A 14,198-nucleotide genomic window follows, 5' to 3' on the forward strand; every position below is an offset into this window, starting at 1 on the left:
TTATATGTTAGGTACTGTGTATATATTTATTTGTTCGTTGTTAATATACACTAGAAGGTATACACTGTGCAAAGATGTTGTCTGTTTTGTTCCCTTGTGTTCACGGCGCCCAGATATCTGCAACACAGCAAGCACTCAGTGAGTATCTTTTGACTATGTCAGTGGGTTTACTGGACTCACAGAGAAGGAAATGTAACACATTACTTAGTGCCATCTTAAATAATAATAAGTCATAATAATGAAAACTTTTACAATAAACTTAAGACAGACAATCAATGGTGTAGGACAGAATGCAAATGTTACGAGCTATATAAGGTTAAAAAGAAAAGCATAGCTGACGTAAGTTTGAAGGTAGGAGAACATGTCACAATTTATGTTAAAAAACTTATCTGAAATATCTCATTGCTCCAATGCAAAGACACATTTTTTTCACATTTCTAATGTTTCAGAAAGAAGAGCAAATTATGACGTACTAGCCACTGCCAGGATCCTAGCAAGCTTGTATGTGAATATAATGTATCTGTTCAACCAACTGCCACTTCAGTTGATTTATTTCATTGGTATCATACATGATTGAACATTAAATTTTACAGTGTGAAGCAGCTTTGAAATGGAACATTGAGTACGCAGAAGACTGTCACACTCAAGCAGTAAAATTGTAAGCAACAGAAAATAGCTCATCTCCTGGGATAGATAGAATTTTTACAGCTAAGAGAGGTTGGTATGACCAATGTGTAAGTCCTCAGGCACCAAACATCTATCAAAAACTTGACTCCTTTTCAAGAGAAGATATTTAACTTGCAGTGTTTTTAAAAAAATCAATTAAGGAAAACACCCAAGAAATAAGAAATGCAGATTAAAAACTTCAACATTCAGTAGTTATCTAACCAACAACAAGAGCAGCAGCAAGTATTTATTGTGTACTCACTATGTGCTTGGAGAAGGCAATGGCAAGCCACTCCAGTACTCTTGCCTGGAAAATCCCATGGATGGAGGAGACTGGTAAGCTGCAGTCCATGGGGTCACGAAGAGTCAGACACAACTGAGCAACTTCACTTTCACGCACTGGAGAAGGAAGTGGCAACCCACTCCAGTGTTCTTGCCTAGAGAATCCCCGGGATGGGGGAGCCTGGTGGGCTGCCGTCTATGAGGTCGTACAGAGTCGGACACGACTGAAGCGACTTAGCAGCAGCAGCAGCACTATGTGCTACTGGTGTGTTTTTCACATAATCTATCTACTCATTTAATTTTCACGTGTGCTAAGTCGCTTCAGCCCTGTCTGACTCTTTGTGACCCCATGGACTGTAGCCTACCAGGCTCCTTGGTCCATGGGATTCTCCAGGCAAGAATACTGGAGTGGATTGCTGTGCCCTCCTTCAGGGGATCTTCCCGACCCAGGGATCGAACCCACATCTCTTACGTCTCCTGCATTGGCAGGCGGGTTCTTTACCACCAGCACTACCTGGGAAGCCCTAACTTAATTTTCATAACCTAGACTAATTCCAGTTCTCATTTTATAGATGAAAAAACTGAGGCACAGAGAGGTTAAGTAATTTCTTTTTAAATTTTTTATTGACAGATAGTTGATTTAAACTGTTTCAGGTGCAGTACAAAGTGATTCAATTTACACACGCGCGCGCACACACACACACACACACACACACATGGGGGCTTCCTGGCCTCCCAGCTTTCCAGGTGGCACTAGTGGTAAAGAAACTGCCTGCCAATGCAGGTTAGATGTAAGAGATGCTGGTTTGATCCCTGGGTCAGCAAGATCCCCTGGAAGAGGGCATGGCAACCACTCCAGTATTCTTGCCTGGAGAAGCCCATAGAGCCTGGCAGGTTGCAGTCCAGAGTCGGACACAAGTGAAGTGACTTTGCGTGTGTGCATGCACGCACACACACACCCCCCCATATATTCTTTTTCAGATTCTTCTCCCTCATAGGTTATTACAAAATACTTAGTACAGTTCTCTGTGCTGTACAGCAGGTCCTCGTTGGTTATCTTTCTTATATTAATATACAGTAGTGTATATATGTTAATCCCAAACTCCTTGTCTACCCTGTGCCCACTTCCCCTGGTAACTTTAAATGTTACCTGTATCTGTGCTTCTACTTCTAGTTTGCACTGATACATAAGTTCATTAAAAAAAGTTTTTTTAAAGATTCCATATATAAGCAATATAATATGTTATTTGTCTTTTTCTTTCTGGCTTACTTCTGGCTTAGTGTGATAATTTCCAGGTCCATCCATGTTGCTGCCAATGGCATTATTTCATTCTTTATTTATTTATGGCTGTGCTGGGTCTTCTTTGCTATGCATGTGCCTTCTCCAGGCGCAGTGAGTGGGGGCAAGGGCTTCTCATCACAGTGGCTTCTCTTGCTGTCGAACACAGGCTCTACGCTCACAGGCTTCAGATGTTACAGCACCTAGGCTTCAGAAGTTGTGGCACACAGGCTGAGCTGCTCCGAGACATTTGGGCTCTTCCTGGGATCAGGGATCGAACCTGTGCCTCCTACAATGGCAGGCGGATTCTTATCCATTGTGTCAATAGGTAACTTCTCTTTCTTTCTTTCTTTTTAATTTGGCTGCACCAGGTCTTACTTGCAGCACATGAACTCTTATTTGTGGCACGTGGGATCTAGCTCCTTGACAAGGGATCAAACCTAGGCTCGTTGCATTGGGAACGTGGAGTCTTAGCCACTGGGCCAACCAAGAAGTCCCTATTTCATTCTTTTTTATGGCTAATATTCCACTGTATATACATACCACATCTTCTTTATCCGTTCATCACAGGGTAAGTAATTTTTAAGAGAGATCACACAGTTAATAATAACTGGCATAGATCAAACACAAATTCAGGTAGTTTGGCTTTAAAATGTACACTTTTACAAAAGGCTAGATACCTCTCCAGAATTTTATTACAGAGCCACTGAAGCACAGGAAGCAGGAAAGTGACATAACTATATTTACAATTTAGAAAGATCACTACTATGTACTAAGACAATAGTTTGGAAGGGAAAGAAGATCAAAAGTAAAAAAAAAAAAAAAAAAGGTCAAGAGCTCTTATAATGGTCTGAGGGAGAAAACAAAGATGAGGACTTGATTAAAGCAGTGGCAGTAGGAAAAAATAACACAAAATGAGAGGATAGTGAAGATCATATACGATATAGTGACTGTGGCTGACATTGTTAGTTGCCTACATGACAGCCATCCTTTCAACTGGTTTCCCTGCAAGAAGAGCTTGCCTCCTTGGTACAGGCTGGAAATACCAAATAATTGTTTTCTTGACTTTCAACTATAGATTTGACTTGATTTCATCTTAGCCAATGGAAAGTAATGGGAAGTCTCCATGTATCTGTCTGTAAAGAGCCTTTCCATTCTGATACAAAATCCATTTGTTCCCTCAGTCTTTACTGTTTGAAAATAATTATTTTCAAGTGAGGACATAAATTATTCTTTAATTTGGTTGCTGGGTTCTGTTTATTAATAGTATCTTTATTTTATTAGCAGATAGAATTGTAAGACAAGCTTTGAAACCTACTTTAATCACTACTCTAATAGTATTACACTTTCACAGGCAGTAGTATATTTAAAAACACATGGGAGAGATCAAACCAGCTGGAGCTTCATTTGACTAATGTCTAGTAACTGCATTTCTATTTCGAGTAATTGCATAGTCTGTATTGCCTGGTCTCTAGAGTAGCTATGCCAGTCTTCAAAATCTAATTCTATAATCTCTCTCTCCCTCTTCTACAGATGCCTTCACTTCTTACTTCAGAAAATATATCTTTAGAATAGAATCTCATCAATCTCAGGCCACCAACACCATAAATTTAAGTGCACTTGCCCTCTTTTCCACCTTTGCTACTGTTAAAACAGGAGCAGCATCCTTCCTCTACTCTAGAACTAATCCACTCTTCTCCATGCTTCTTTGTAGAGACCTTTATGTTCATTTCTCTACCATTTTAAAAACAAAATTCAACACAAAATCAAGCCACTGGTGATTTACACACTTTAAATGAGTAAACTTCACTTTATGCAAATTATACCTAATAAATCTGTTTTAAAAAATCAAAACAAAATACACACAGTTTTTCAACCTCACACTCCTTTTGTTACTCTGCCTTTCTAGTCTCCTTTGAAGACAAATTTCCTTAAAAACAAAATTTAACTGCCTTACTGAGGTATAACTGACATACAACAAAATACACAATCTGCTGAGTTTTTTAATCATATATATAACTGAGAAACCATCATCACAATCAGCCATTACCATCAAAAGTTCTCTTCTACCTCTTGCAATACTTCCCCCTTGAACCCTTCTCCCATCACATAACCTTGTCTGACAAACTTCTGGGATTAGTAATCTCTAGATTTGTTATCTCCTTATTTTGCATCTGTCCACTCAACATAGATTCCATCCCCATGACTCCACTCTAAATCACCAACACTTTCAAATATTTAATCTAATGAAGTTTCATTTCATACTTGATTTCTTTACAGCATTTGACCACTTTTTTCTTCCTTGAAAATCGTGATGTCTGAGACTACATTATCCTGGTTTCTCGTCTCTCACTCTGGCTCCTCATTCCTATTTTCCTTTGAAGACATTCATTTGAACTGCCTGTCCTTTCTATATTTGTCCCAGGCCCCCTTCTCTTCTCACTTAGGCAATCTCACTGACACATGATTCTAATGATGATTTCTATATAGCTATATATATATATATATATATAATTTCAGGATTCCATATTTGCAAACTCACCTACTCACTAAAATTTGTAACCTCAAAATCAAAGCTCATGGTGCTTTTGGTCAGCGGGGATCTGCATGTACATCTCTCATATGTACCTCAAAAGGAACTCACCTCTACCCCCAAATATGTTCTCCCTCAGTGAACATGCCCACCACCCTACTAGCTGCCTACATGGGAAACTTTTCATACCAATCCTAGTTTAGAATTCACGGTTTCTAAGGCAAGCCCAGATATCATTTGCCCAGTTATATCTGACTGAGAAAATGCATCTATTTCTAGGTTATAGGGGAAAAAATTTTAGGTTTTGATTCTCCCATTCTACCCTGGGTCACCTGCTAAGTGCGTGGGATAGGGTGGGATGGGATGGGTTGGAAGGAAGGCAGGTAAGGGAGGCACACACAGCAGAGAAGATGAATATCTTGAAAGGATTTCAAAAAGCCATTTGAAAAAGACCAAACAATAACACTCTAAACAAGCTGCCCTACCTGAGTGAGAGATTGTGTGTGCATGCTAAGTTGCTTCAGTTGCGTAAGACTCTGTGACCTTAAGGACCGTAACCTGCCAGGCTCCTCTGTCCATGGGATTTCCCAGGCAAGAACACTGGAGAGGGTTGCCACTTCCTCCTCCAGCGGGTCTTCCCGACCCAGGGATTGTCTCCTGCACTGGCAGGCGAGTTATTTACCACTAGCGCCACTTGGGAAGTCCTTCTAAGACATAAATTTTATATCTTCTGTGCTTACCTCTAAAATACATCCCAACCAGCAATTTCTTACGATAATTAAGAACTACATGGAAAGATACTGACCTTATTTACCTTACATAAAATACTTTAAAGCTATGTATTCTGTAGCCAATTAAAAGTGCTTCAATTAACTTTACTGTAATTATTTTAACCTCTCAGAATCCTATGAAAGAGGTTTAAAATATATATATATGCTAATTATAAATATGATATACATGTTCATGATTAAAAAAATGCCACTAATTCCAAAGGACATATATTCAAAAGTGAACAAATCACCAATTCTTTACTACCAGAGTTCTGAATTACCTGTATCGTCATCTTACAGATATTTCTTACATATATGTCAGCATATACATATTTTCTTTTCTTAAAACTAATTAATTAATCATTTTTGGCTGCACTGGGTTTTAGTTGCAGCACATGGGTTCTCTAGTTGTGGCAAGCGGGCTTAGTTACCTCACGGCACGTGGGATCCTCGTTACTCAACCAGGAATCCAACCCACGTCCCCTGCATTGGAAGGTGGATTCTTAACCACTGGACCACCAGGGAAGTTTTAATTTTTTTTCTATTTAACTATAAATAGAATCATTCCATATAAACTGTTCTGTAACTTGCCTTTATCACTTAATGACAGCCTAAAATATTCTGCATAAGCACATGCACAGAACATTCTTTCAGTATTTCCTGTATCAATGATCACCACCTCTATCAGTTTGGGACAAGATACTAGGTATCCTCTTTAATACTACCCCTTTTCATTTCCTAGATGCAATCTGTCTCCAATTCCTGCTGACTTTATCTCAATTATCTTTCAATTTACTTTTCTTTTCATCTCAGCAGTCACCACCCTAGTCCAGCCCACCATTATCTACCCTCTGGATTAGTCATCTTTCACCAGACTCTTTGTAAACACTATGTTGTTCAATGGCTCAATTGTGTCTGACTCTTTGCGACCCCATGGACTGCAGAACGCCAGGCTTCCTTGTCCTTCATCATTTCCAAGAGTTTGCTTAAACTCATGTACATTCATGAATTGGTGATACATCCAACCATCTCATTCTCTGTCGTCCCCTTCCCCTCCTGTCTTCAGTCATTCCCAGCATCAGGGTCTTTTCCAATGAGTTGGCTCTTCGCATCAGGTGGCCAAAGTATTGGAGCTTCAGCTTCAGCATCAGTCCTTCCAATAAATATTCAGGATTGATTTCCTTTAGCAACACAGTTCAAAAGCATCAATTCTTTGGCACTCAGCCTTCTTTATGGTCCAACTCTCATATCCATATGCTGCTGGAAAACCACAGTCTCCAGACTACTGGAAAAAACCACAGTTTCCAGACTACCAGAAAAACCACAGCTTTGACTATACAGACCTTTTGTCGGCAAAGTGATGTCTCTGGTTTTTAATACACTGTCTAGGTCTGTCATAGCTTTTCTTTCAAGGAACTAGCATCTTTTAATTTTTTAAAAATTCCATTACTCTAGAAGTCCCAAATCCTTAACATGGCCTACACATCTTTGCCCTACTTTTTTCCAGGATCATCTAAACTTCCAACACCATAGCTTTCCTTTAGTTTCTTGATATCATTCTTTCCTCCCACCACCAATGCCTATGTACATATACTTTCCATCAGTCTGAAATGCTCTGCCTATCTTCGCACCTAATTCATTCCTACTAAACCTTTAGATATCAGGTCAAACTTTACTTTCTCAAGGAAGCCTTCCCTAATCCTATAATCTGGGTCATGTTGTTCTGTTATGTGCTATTAGAGAACCAGATTCCCTTTTTAAAAAGCACTTATCTCAAACAAATGTGACCTAGTTAAACTAAAAAAACTTCTGCACAGAAAAGAAAACCACAGATAACAACAAAAAAAGACAACCTACAGAATGGGAGAAAATATTTGCAAACAGTACGACCGACAAGGGACTAATCTCCAAAATATACAAATAGCTTGTACAGCTCAATATCAAAAATCAAACAACCCAATCAAAAATGAGCAAATGACCTAAACAGACATTTCTCCAAAGAAGACATACAGATGTCCAACAGCCACATGAAAAGATGGTCAACATCACTAGCTATTAGAGAAATGCAAATCAAAACTACAATGAAGTATTACCTTACACCGGTTAGACTCAATTCAGTTCAGTTCAATTGCTCAGTTGTGTCTGACTCTTTCCAACCCCATGGACTGCAGCACACCAGGCTTCCCTGTCCATCACCAACTCCTGGAGCTTACTCAAACTAATGTCCATAGCGTCGGTGATGCCATCCAACCATCTCATCCTCTATCATCCCCTTCTCCTCCTGCCTTCAATCTTGCCCAGCATCAAGGGTCTTTTTCAATGAGTCAGTTCTTCGCATCAGTTGGCCAAAGTATTGAAGCTTCAGCTTCAGCATCAGTCTGCCCAATGATCATTCAGGACTGATCTCCTTTAGGATGGACTGGTTGGATCTCCTTGCAGTCTAAGGAACTCTCAAGTCTTTTCCAAAACCACAGTTCAAAAAGATCAATTCTTTGGAGCTCAGCTTTCTTTATAGTCCAACTCTCACATCCATACATGACTACTGGGAAAAAACCATAGCTTTGACTAGATGGACCTTTGTTGGCAAAGTAATGCTTTTTAATATGCTTTCTAGGTTGGTCATAGCTTTTCTTCCAAGGAGCAGGCGACTTCTAATTTCATGGCTGCAGCCACGATCTGCAGTGATTTTGGAGCCCCAAAAAATAAAGTCTCTCACTGTTTCCCCATCTATTTGCCATGAAGTGATGGGATGTCATGATCTTTGTTTTCTCAATGTTGAGTTTTAAGCCAACTTTTTCACTCTCCTCTTTCACTTTCATCAAGAGGCTCTTTAGTTCTTCGCTTTCTGCCATGAGGGTGGTGTCATCTGCCTATCTGAGGTTATTGATATTTCTTCTGGCAATCTTGATTCCAGCTTGTGCTTCATCCAGCCCTGCATTTCGCATGATGTATTCTGCATATAAGTTAAATAAGGAGGGTGACAATATACATCTTTGATGTACTCCTTTTCTGATACGGAACCAGTCTGTTGTTCCACATCCAGTTCTAACTGTTGCTTCTTGACTTGCATACAGATTTCTCAGGAGGAAGGTAAGGTGGTCTGATATTGTCATCTGTTGAAAAATTTTCCACAGTTTGTTGTGATTCACACAAAGGCTTTGGCATAATCAATAAAGCAGAAGTAGATGTTTTTCTGGAACTCTCCTGCTTTTTCGATGATCCAGTGGATGTTGGCAATCTGATCTCGGGTTCCTCTGCCTTTTCTAAATCTGGTTAACAGCCATGTCAAAAAGTCTACAAATAATAAATACTGGAAAGGGCACAAGAAAAAGGAACCACCCTACACTGTTAGTGGGAATGTAAACTGGTGCAGCCACTATGGAGAATAGCATGGAGGTTTCTTAAAAAACTAGAATCAGAGCTACCACATGATCCTGCAATTCCACTCCTAGGCATATATAAAGAGAAAACTATAATTCAAAAAGATACATGCACCCTAATGTTCATAGCAGCACTATTTACAATAGCCAAGACATGGAAATAACCCAAGTTTCATCGATAGATGAATGGATAAAGAAGATGTGATATTTACACACAATGGAGTATTACTCTGCCATAACAGCGTTACCAAAGGGGAAAGGGGAAGGGGGGAAAAGTTAGGAGTTTGGGATCAACATATACACACTATATATAAAACAGATAACAACAAGGACCTACTGTATATATAGCACAAGGAACTATATTCAACATCTTGTAATAACCTATAACAGAACAGAATGTAAACAAAGAATGTATAGCTGAATCACGTAGATGTACACTTGAAACCAACATAACATTGTGTATCAGCTATATTTCAAAAAAAAACTTTTTGAAAAGAGAGAAAAAGTAAATAAAAAGCACTTATCTCAGTCTGTAATCATGTATTATTAACACAGATATCAAATTAAGGAGACTATAAATGCCACAGAGCAAGAACTATGTCTTATTTGCTTACCACTTAACATCTGTCTGGCACATAGCAGGAGTTCAAAATAATTTATAAATATGTGAAGATAGATCTACCTTATTATTTTTTAAGTGTCAAAGAATTCCCCTCAACAGATGTCATAATTTCTTTATCTAATCTCAGAATGATGTTTAACTGAGTTTCCAGATTTTCACTATTATAAACAAATTGCTAGAATGATCACTCACGCCAGTATATATCTATAGATGTAATTCTCAAATGTAAAACTACTAGTCAAATGAAAAGTGCACTGATCCAAATTGCCCTCCTAAGAGGTTGCAAAGTATCCTCCAAGCAATCAGCAATGTGTAAGAGGACCCACTTCAACATATCAGGTTGGCCAAAAAGTTCATTTGGGTTTTTCTGTAAGATGTTAAGGAACCCAATACTTAATACTTGATTTATATAATCATAATCTACTGTTTGGCTGGGTGTGGGGCAGTAGAGTGTCAGGTTTTATGAAAGAGAGGTGGGGTTGTATTTTTTTTTTTTTGTATCTTAATATCATACTAAGCACTTAAAATTAAATATTAAGTTTACTATTGCTATAAAAGAAGTTTCAGCAAGTGAGTTGCATAGACAAAGCTAAGTGATTAGGAAAATGTTTCATCATTGACGAACTGTGGAAAATTTGTGTATTTTAAGAGTCATGTATTAAGTTCCCAGAGATTCTCAAAATCACTTTTCCAATCATATTGACTATTTTTCTTTCTGAGGCTTTAGTCCATGTTTCATGCATAGTACCAAGGCAGTAAAAAAGGAGGAGAAAAAAATCACAATAAAAATATTCACACGTAAGAAAAAAAAAAAAAGAAAGAATATACAAAAAAATAGAGAAAAATGCTAACACTTCAAATTAAACTAGTTTCTTCTTCAAGATATTAACATTTTGGTGTAGTTCCTTCCATTTTTTCCTCCTCACACATCTCATAGCATATATAACTATTAATTGCTTCTTCTCATTAAACAGTGTAGCACGTACATTTATTTCTTCTATGACCTTAAATACAGATGATTCTTCTTCAGTCTCAAGTAGCAGTAACAAAAAGCACCTACAAGGCACCCCCTTCTCCAGATCTTCACTATGTTCTTAACCTCTTAAAGCTTCCATTTTCTGATGTGACAAATGAAGGCATTAGTTTAAATGAACTCAAAAGTTACAAGATTAAGAATACCACTACAATATTGTAAAGTAATTAGCCTCCAATTAAAAAAAAAAATAAAAACATCTATTCAAATAGATAAAAAAAAGATTAAGGATAAAATCCCTTTTGATTTAACTCTTCTGATTTAAGATTTTATAGAAGATACCAGGCCTGTATTTAAGAAAGCAGACATCCACTTCCTTTGTTCCACCATTAGTAAGCATGTTCTGCTGAAAAAAACTTGATTACTTGATTCTTGATAATTCAGAATTTTTAGGTATTTCAGGATTAGTATTTTCATCAGGAGTGGTCTTACTTATAGTGATTTCAGATTATATACCAGAAATTCTTATTTAAATATAATGAGAAGGCTTCTGGTGCAAGATGGTAGAGTGGAAGGACATGTGCTCATCTTCTCCTGAGAGAGCACCAAAACTGCAACTAGCTGTTGAACAACCATAACAGGAGGACACTGAAACTAAAAAAAAAGATAATCTACATCCAAAGACAAAGAAGAAGCCACAGCAAGATGGTAGGAGGGGCACAATCACAATAAAATCAAATCCCACACCCTATGGGTGGGTGACCACAGACTGCAGAACAATAATTCCAAAGAAATTCTCTCACCACTGTAAAGGTTGTAAACCCCACTTAAGGCTTTACAGCCTGGAGATCTGACAAAGAGACTGGGAATCCCCAGGTAAACTGGTCTTGAGGGCAACTGGATTTGATTATAGGAGTTCCTTGATTACAGGACTTGTTTTTACAGTCAACAAAAACAAGACTGGGAGCTAACTGTGGCTCAGATCATGAACTCCTTCTTGCAAAATTCAGACTTAAATTGAGGAAAGTAGGGAAAACCATTAGACCATTCAGGTATGACCTAAATCAAATCCCTTATGATTATACAGTGGAAGTCACAAATAAATTCAAGGGATTAGATCTGATAGAATGACTGAAGAACTATGGACTGAGGTTCATGATATTGTACAGGAGGCAGTGATCAAGACCATCCCCAAGAAAAAGAAATGCAAAAAGGCAAAATGGTTGTCTCAGAAGGCCTTACAAAGAGCTGAGAAAAGAAGAGAAGCTAAAGGCAAAGGAGAAAAGGAAAGATATACCCATTTGAATGCAGTTCAAAAGATCAACTGACTGGTTCCAAATTGGGAAAGGAGTATGTCAAGGCTGTATACTGTCACCCTGCTTATGTAACTTATATGCAGAGTACATCATGAGAAATGCCGGGCTGGATGAAACACAAGCTGAAATCAAGATTGCCGGGAGAAATATCAATAATCTCGGATATGCTGATGACACCACCATTATGGCAGAAGCGCCTCTTGAAGAAAGTGAAAAAGGAGGGTGAAACAGCTGGCTTAAAACTCAACATTAAAAATACAAAGATCATGGCATCTGGTCCCATCACTTCATGGCAAACAGATGGGGGAAACAATGGGAACAGTGAGAGACTTTATCTTTTTGGGCTCACAAAATCACTGCAGGTGACTGCAACCATGAAATTAAAAGACGCTTACTCTGTGCTCACTTCGGCAGCACATATACTAAAAGACGCTTACTCTTTGGAAGGAAAGTTATGACTAACTGAGACAGCATATTAAAAAGCAGAGACATTACTTTGCTGACACAGGTCCATCTAGTCAAAGCTATGGTTTTTCCAGTAGTCATGTATGGATGTGAGAGTTGGACTATAAAGAAAGCTGAGCACCGAAGAATTGATGCTTTTGAATTGTGGTGTTGGAGAAGACTCTTGAGAGTCCCTTGGACAGCAAGGAGATCCAACCAATCCATCCTAAAGGAGATCAGTCCTGAGTGTTCATTGGAAGGACTGATGTTAAAGTTGAAACTTCAATACTTTGGCCACCTGTGCGAAGAGCTGACTCATTTGAAAAGACCCTGATGCTGGGAAGACTGATGGCAGGAGGAGAAGGGAATGACAGAGGATGCGGTGGTTGGATGGCATCACTGACTCAATGGAGATGAGTTTGAGTAAACTCCGGGAGTTGGTGATAGACAGGGAGGCCTGGCATGCTATAGTCCATGGGGTTGCAAAGAGTTCGACATGACTGAGCGACTTAACTGATTGTGAAAACTGATAAACAAATCTTTTACTATTGCGATTATATAATTATTACTCAATACTACTGTATCATGATTCATCAACAGAAAAATAATAGAATTCTGTATCACCAAAACTAGGATCTATTAGAGATCTATATGCGTATTTGTATAACTGAACCACCTTGCTGTGCACCTGAAACAATGTAAGTCAATAAAACATATATATTTAAAAATAAATAAATACAAGGAGAAAAATCATTAATTATAATATATTTTTCTTCTTACTAATTCTGTCATTGAAGAAGAATATAAAGAGATTGGCTTTTGAAGTGTATTCTTTTAACTGTCCTAATTAATGGAATTTCACATACAATAAACTGTCAGTTCTTTTCCACATCTAGATTTATAGAAACATGAGGTCTGACCTTGACTGGGAAGCTGCATTTTCCAGTACGAACTCCTTCTTCATCTGTCTGCCACTGATGTGGACGACTGGCCTCTGGAACATAAACATCTTTCTTTCTCCTGAAACTTTGCCGTAGTTTATTCATTTTAATTTTTACAAGCTGTAAAAGAAATATGAAAAGGAAGTTACTACCTTCTCACATATTTAAAGTTTAGATTACGATACTAATAAAAAAACTATTATCCCAAATCAAAGGTTTTGTTTTAGGGGGAAATGAGCAATTAACATACTTCCTTTTAGAGTAACCCTAAGTTCAAACAAATCATTTCACTTTTTGCAAAGGCAATTATAATACTAGTTCTAGTAAAACAACAATAACCTCTTGTAGGAACGGAACAGATGTTATTCTAAGAACTTTCAAGCACTTTAATTGTAATAAACCAAGGACTATGCCTACTGATCTACCTCTCAAGTCCATTTTAACTACTGAATAAGGAAATTTGTACATGTAGGCCAAATTATACACTGCTAACAATTTCTGAAAATATTCTGAAAACTTTGATCTTTATCAAGAAAAAATCATTCTGAAACACTGAAATTTGGGAATCTTTTTGGTTTAAACTACAGTCAGTGTTTTTGTTTTGTTACTGGAAGAGGCACTTCTCTAATGCTTTCAAAGGTACAGAAGAAATCACAAAACTACAGAGAAGGAAGACTTACCTAGTAAGAAACAATGGAGCATTTAAGAGTCAGTGAATAAATATAATAAATGTATCCCTTTATAGAGCAAATCTCAAAATCTGAAACCAATACCTTCAGTTTTCTGTTAAGGAGCATTGCTCATTCTTTCCATGAGGGATTTAAGCACTTCAACCAGCCTAAAAGGAGATCTTAACTTGAGAAAACGATGTGACAAAGCTATATAAAGGAAACATCTCTGCCAGGAATGTTAAATAACAAAGGATGTAACATTAATTCCCACATAACACCGATGAAAGACTTGAAAATCAAAGTCTGCATTCAGAGGAAAAT

At 37.9% G+C, this 14,198-nt stretch overlaps 1 protein-coding gene across 10 annotated transcripts in view; it reads right to left on the bottom strand.

The window, feature by feature from the left end:
* NUMB (NUMB endocytic adaptor protein) overlaps positions 1-14,198 on the bottom strand; it is a 175,049-nt gene that overhangs the window by 40,417 nt on the left and 120,434 nt on the right. For all 10 annotated transcript variants that reach the window (XM_043472486.1, XM_043472488.1, XM_043472491.1 and 7 more), the window contains one exon: positions 13,186-13,326. In XM_043472486.1, coding sequence (XP_043328421.1) covers positions 13,186-13,311 — 126 coding nt within the window. In that variant the 5' untranslated portion in view covers positions 13,312-13,326. The remainder of the gene's footprint in view (positions 1-13,185; positions 13,327-14,198) is intronic.

The sequence above is a fragment of the Cervus canadensis genome, chromosome 6 (assembly GCF_019320065.1).
Source record: "Cervus canadensis isolate Bull #8, Minnesota chromosome 6, ASM1932006v1, whole genome shotgun sequence".
Classification (NCBI taxonomy): Eukaryota; Metazoa; Chordata; class Mammalia; order Artiodactyla; family Cervidae; genus Cervus; species Cervus canadensis.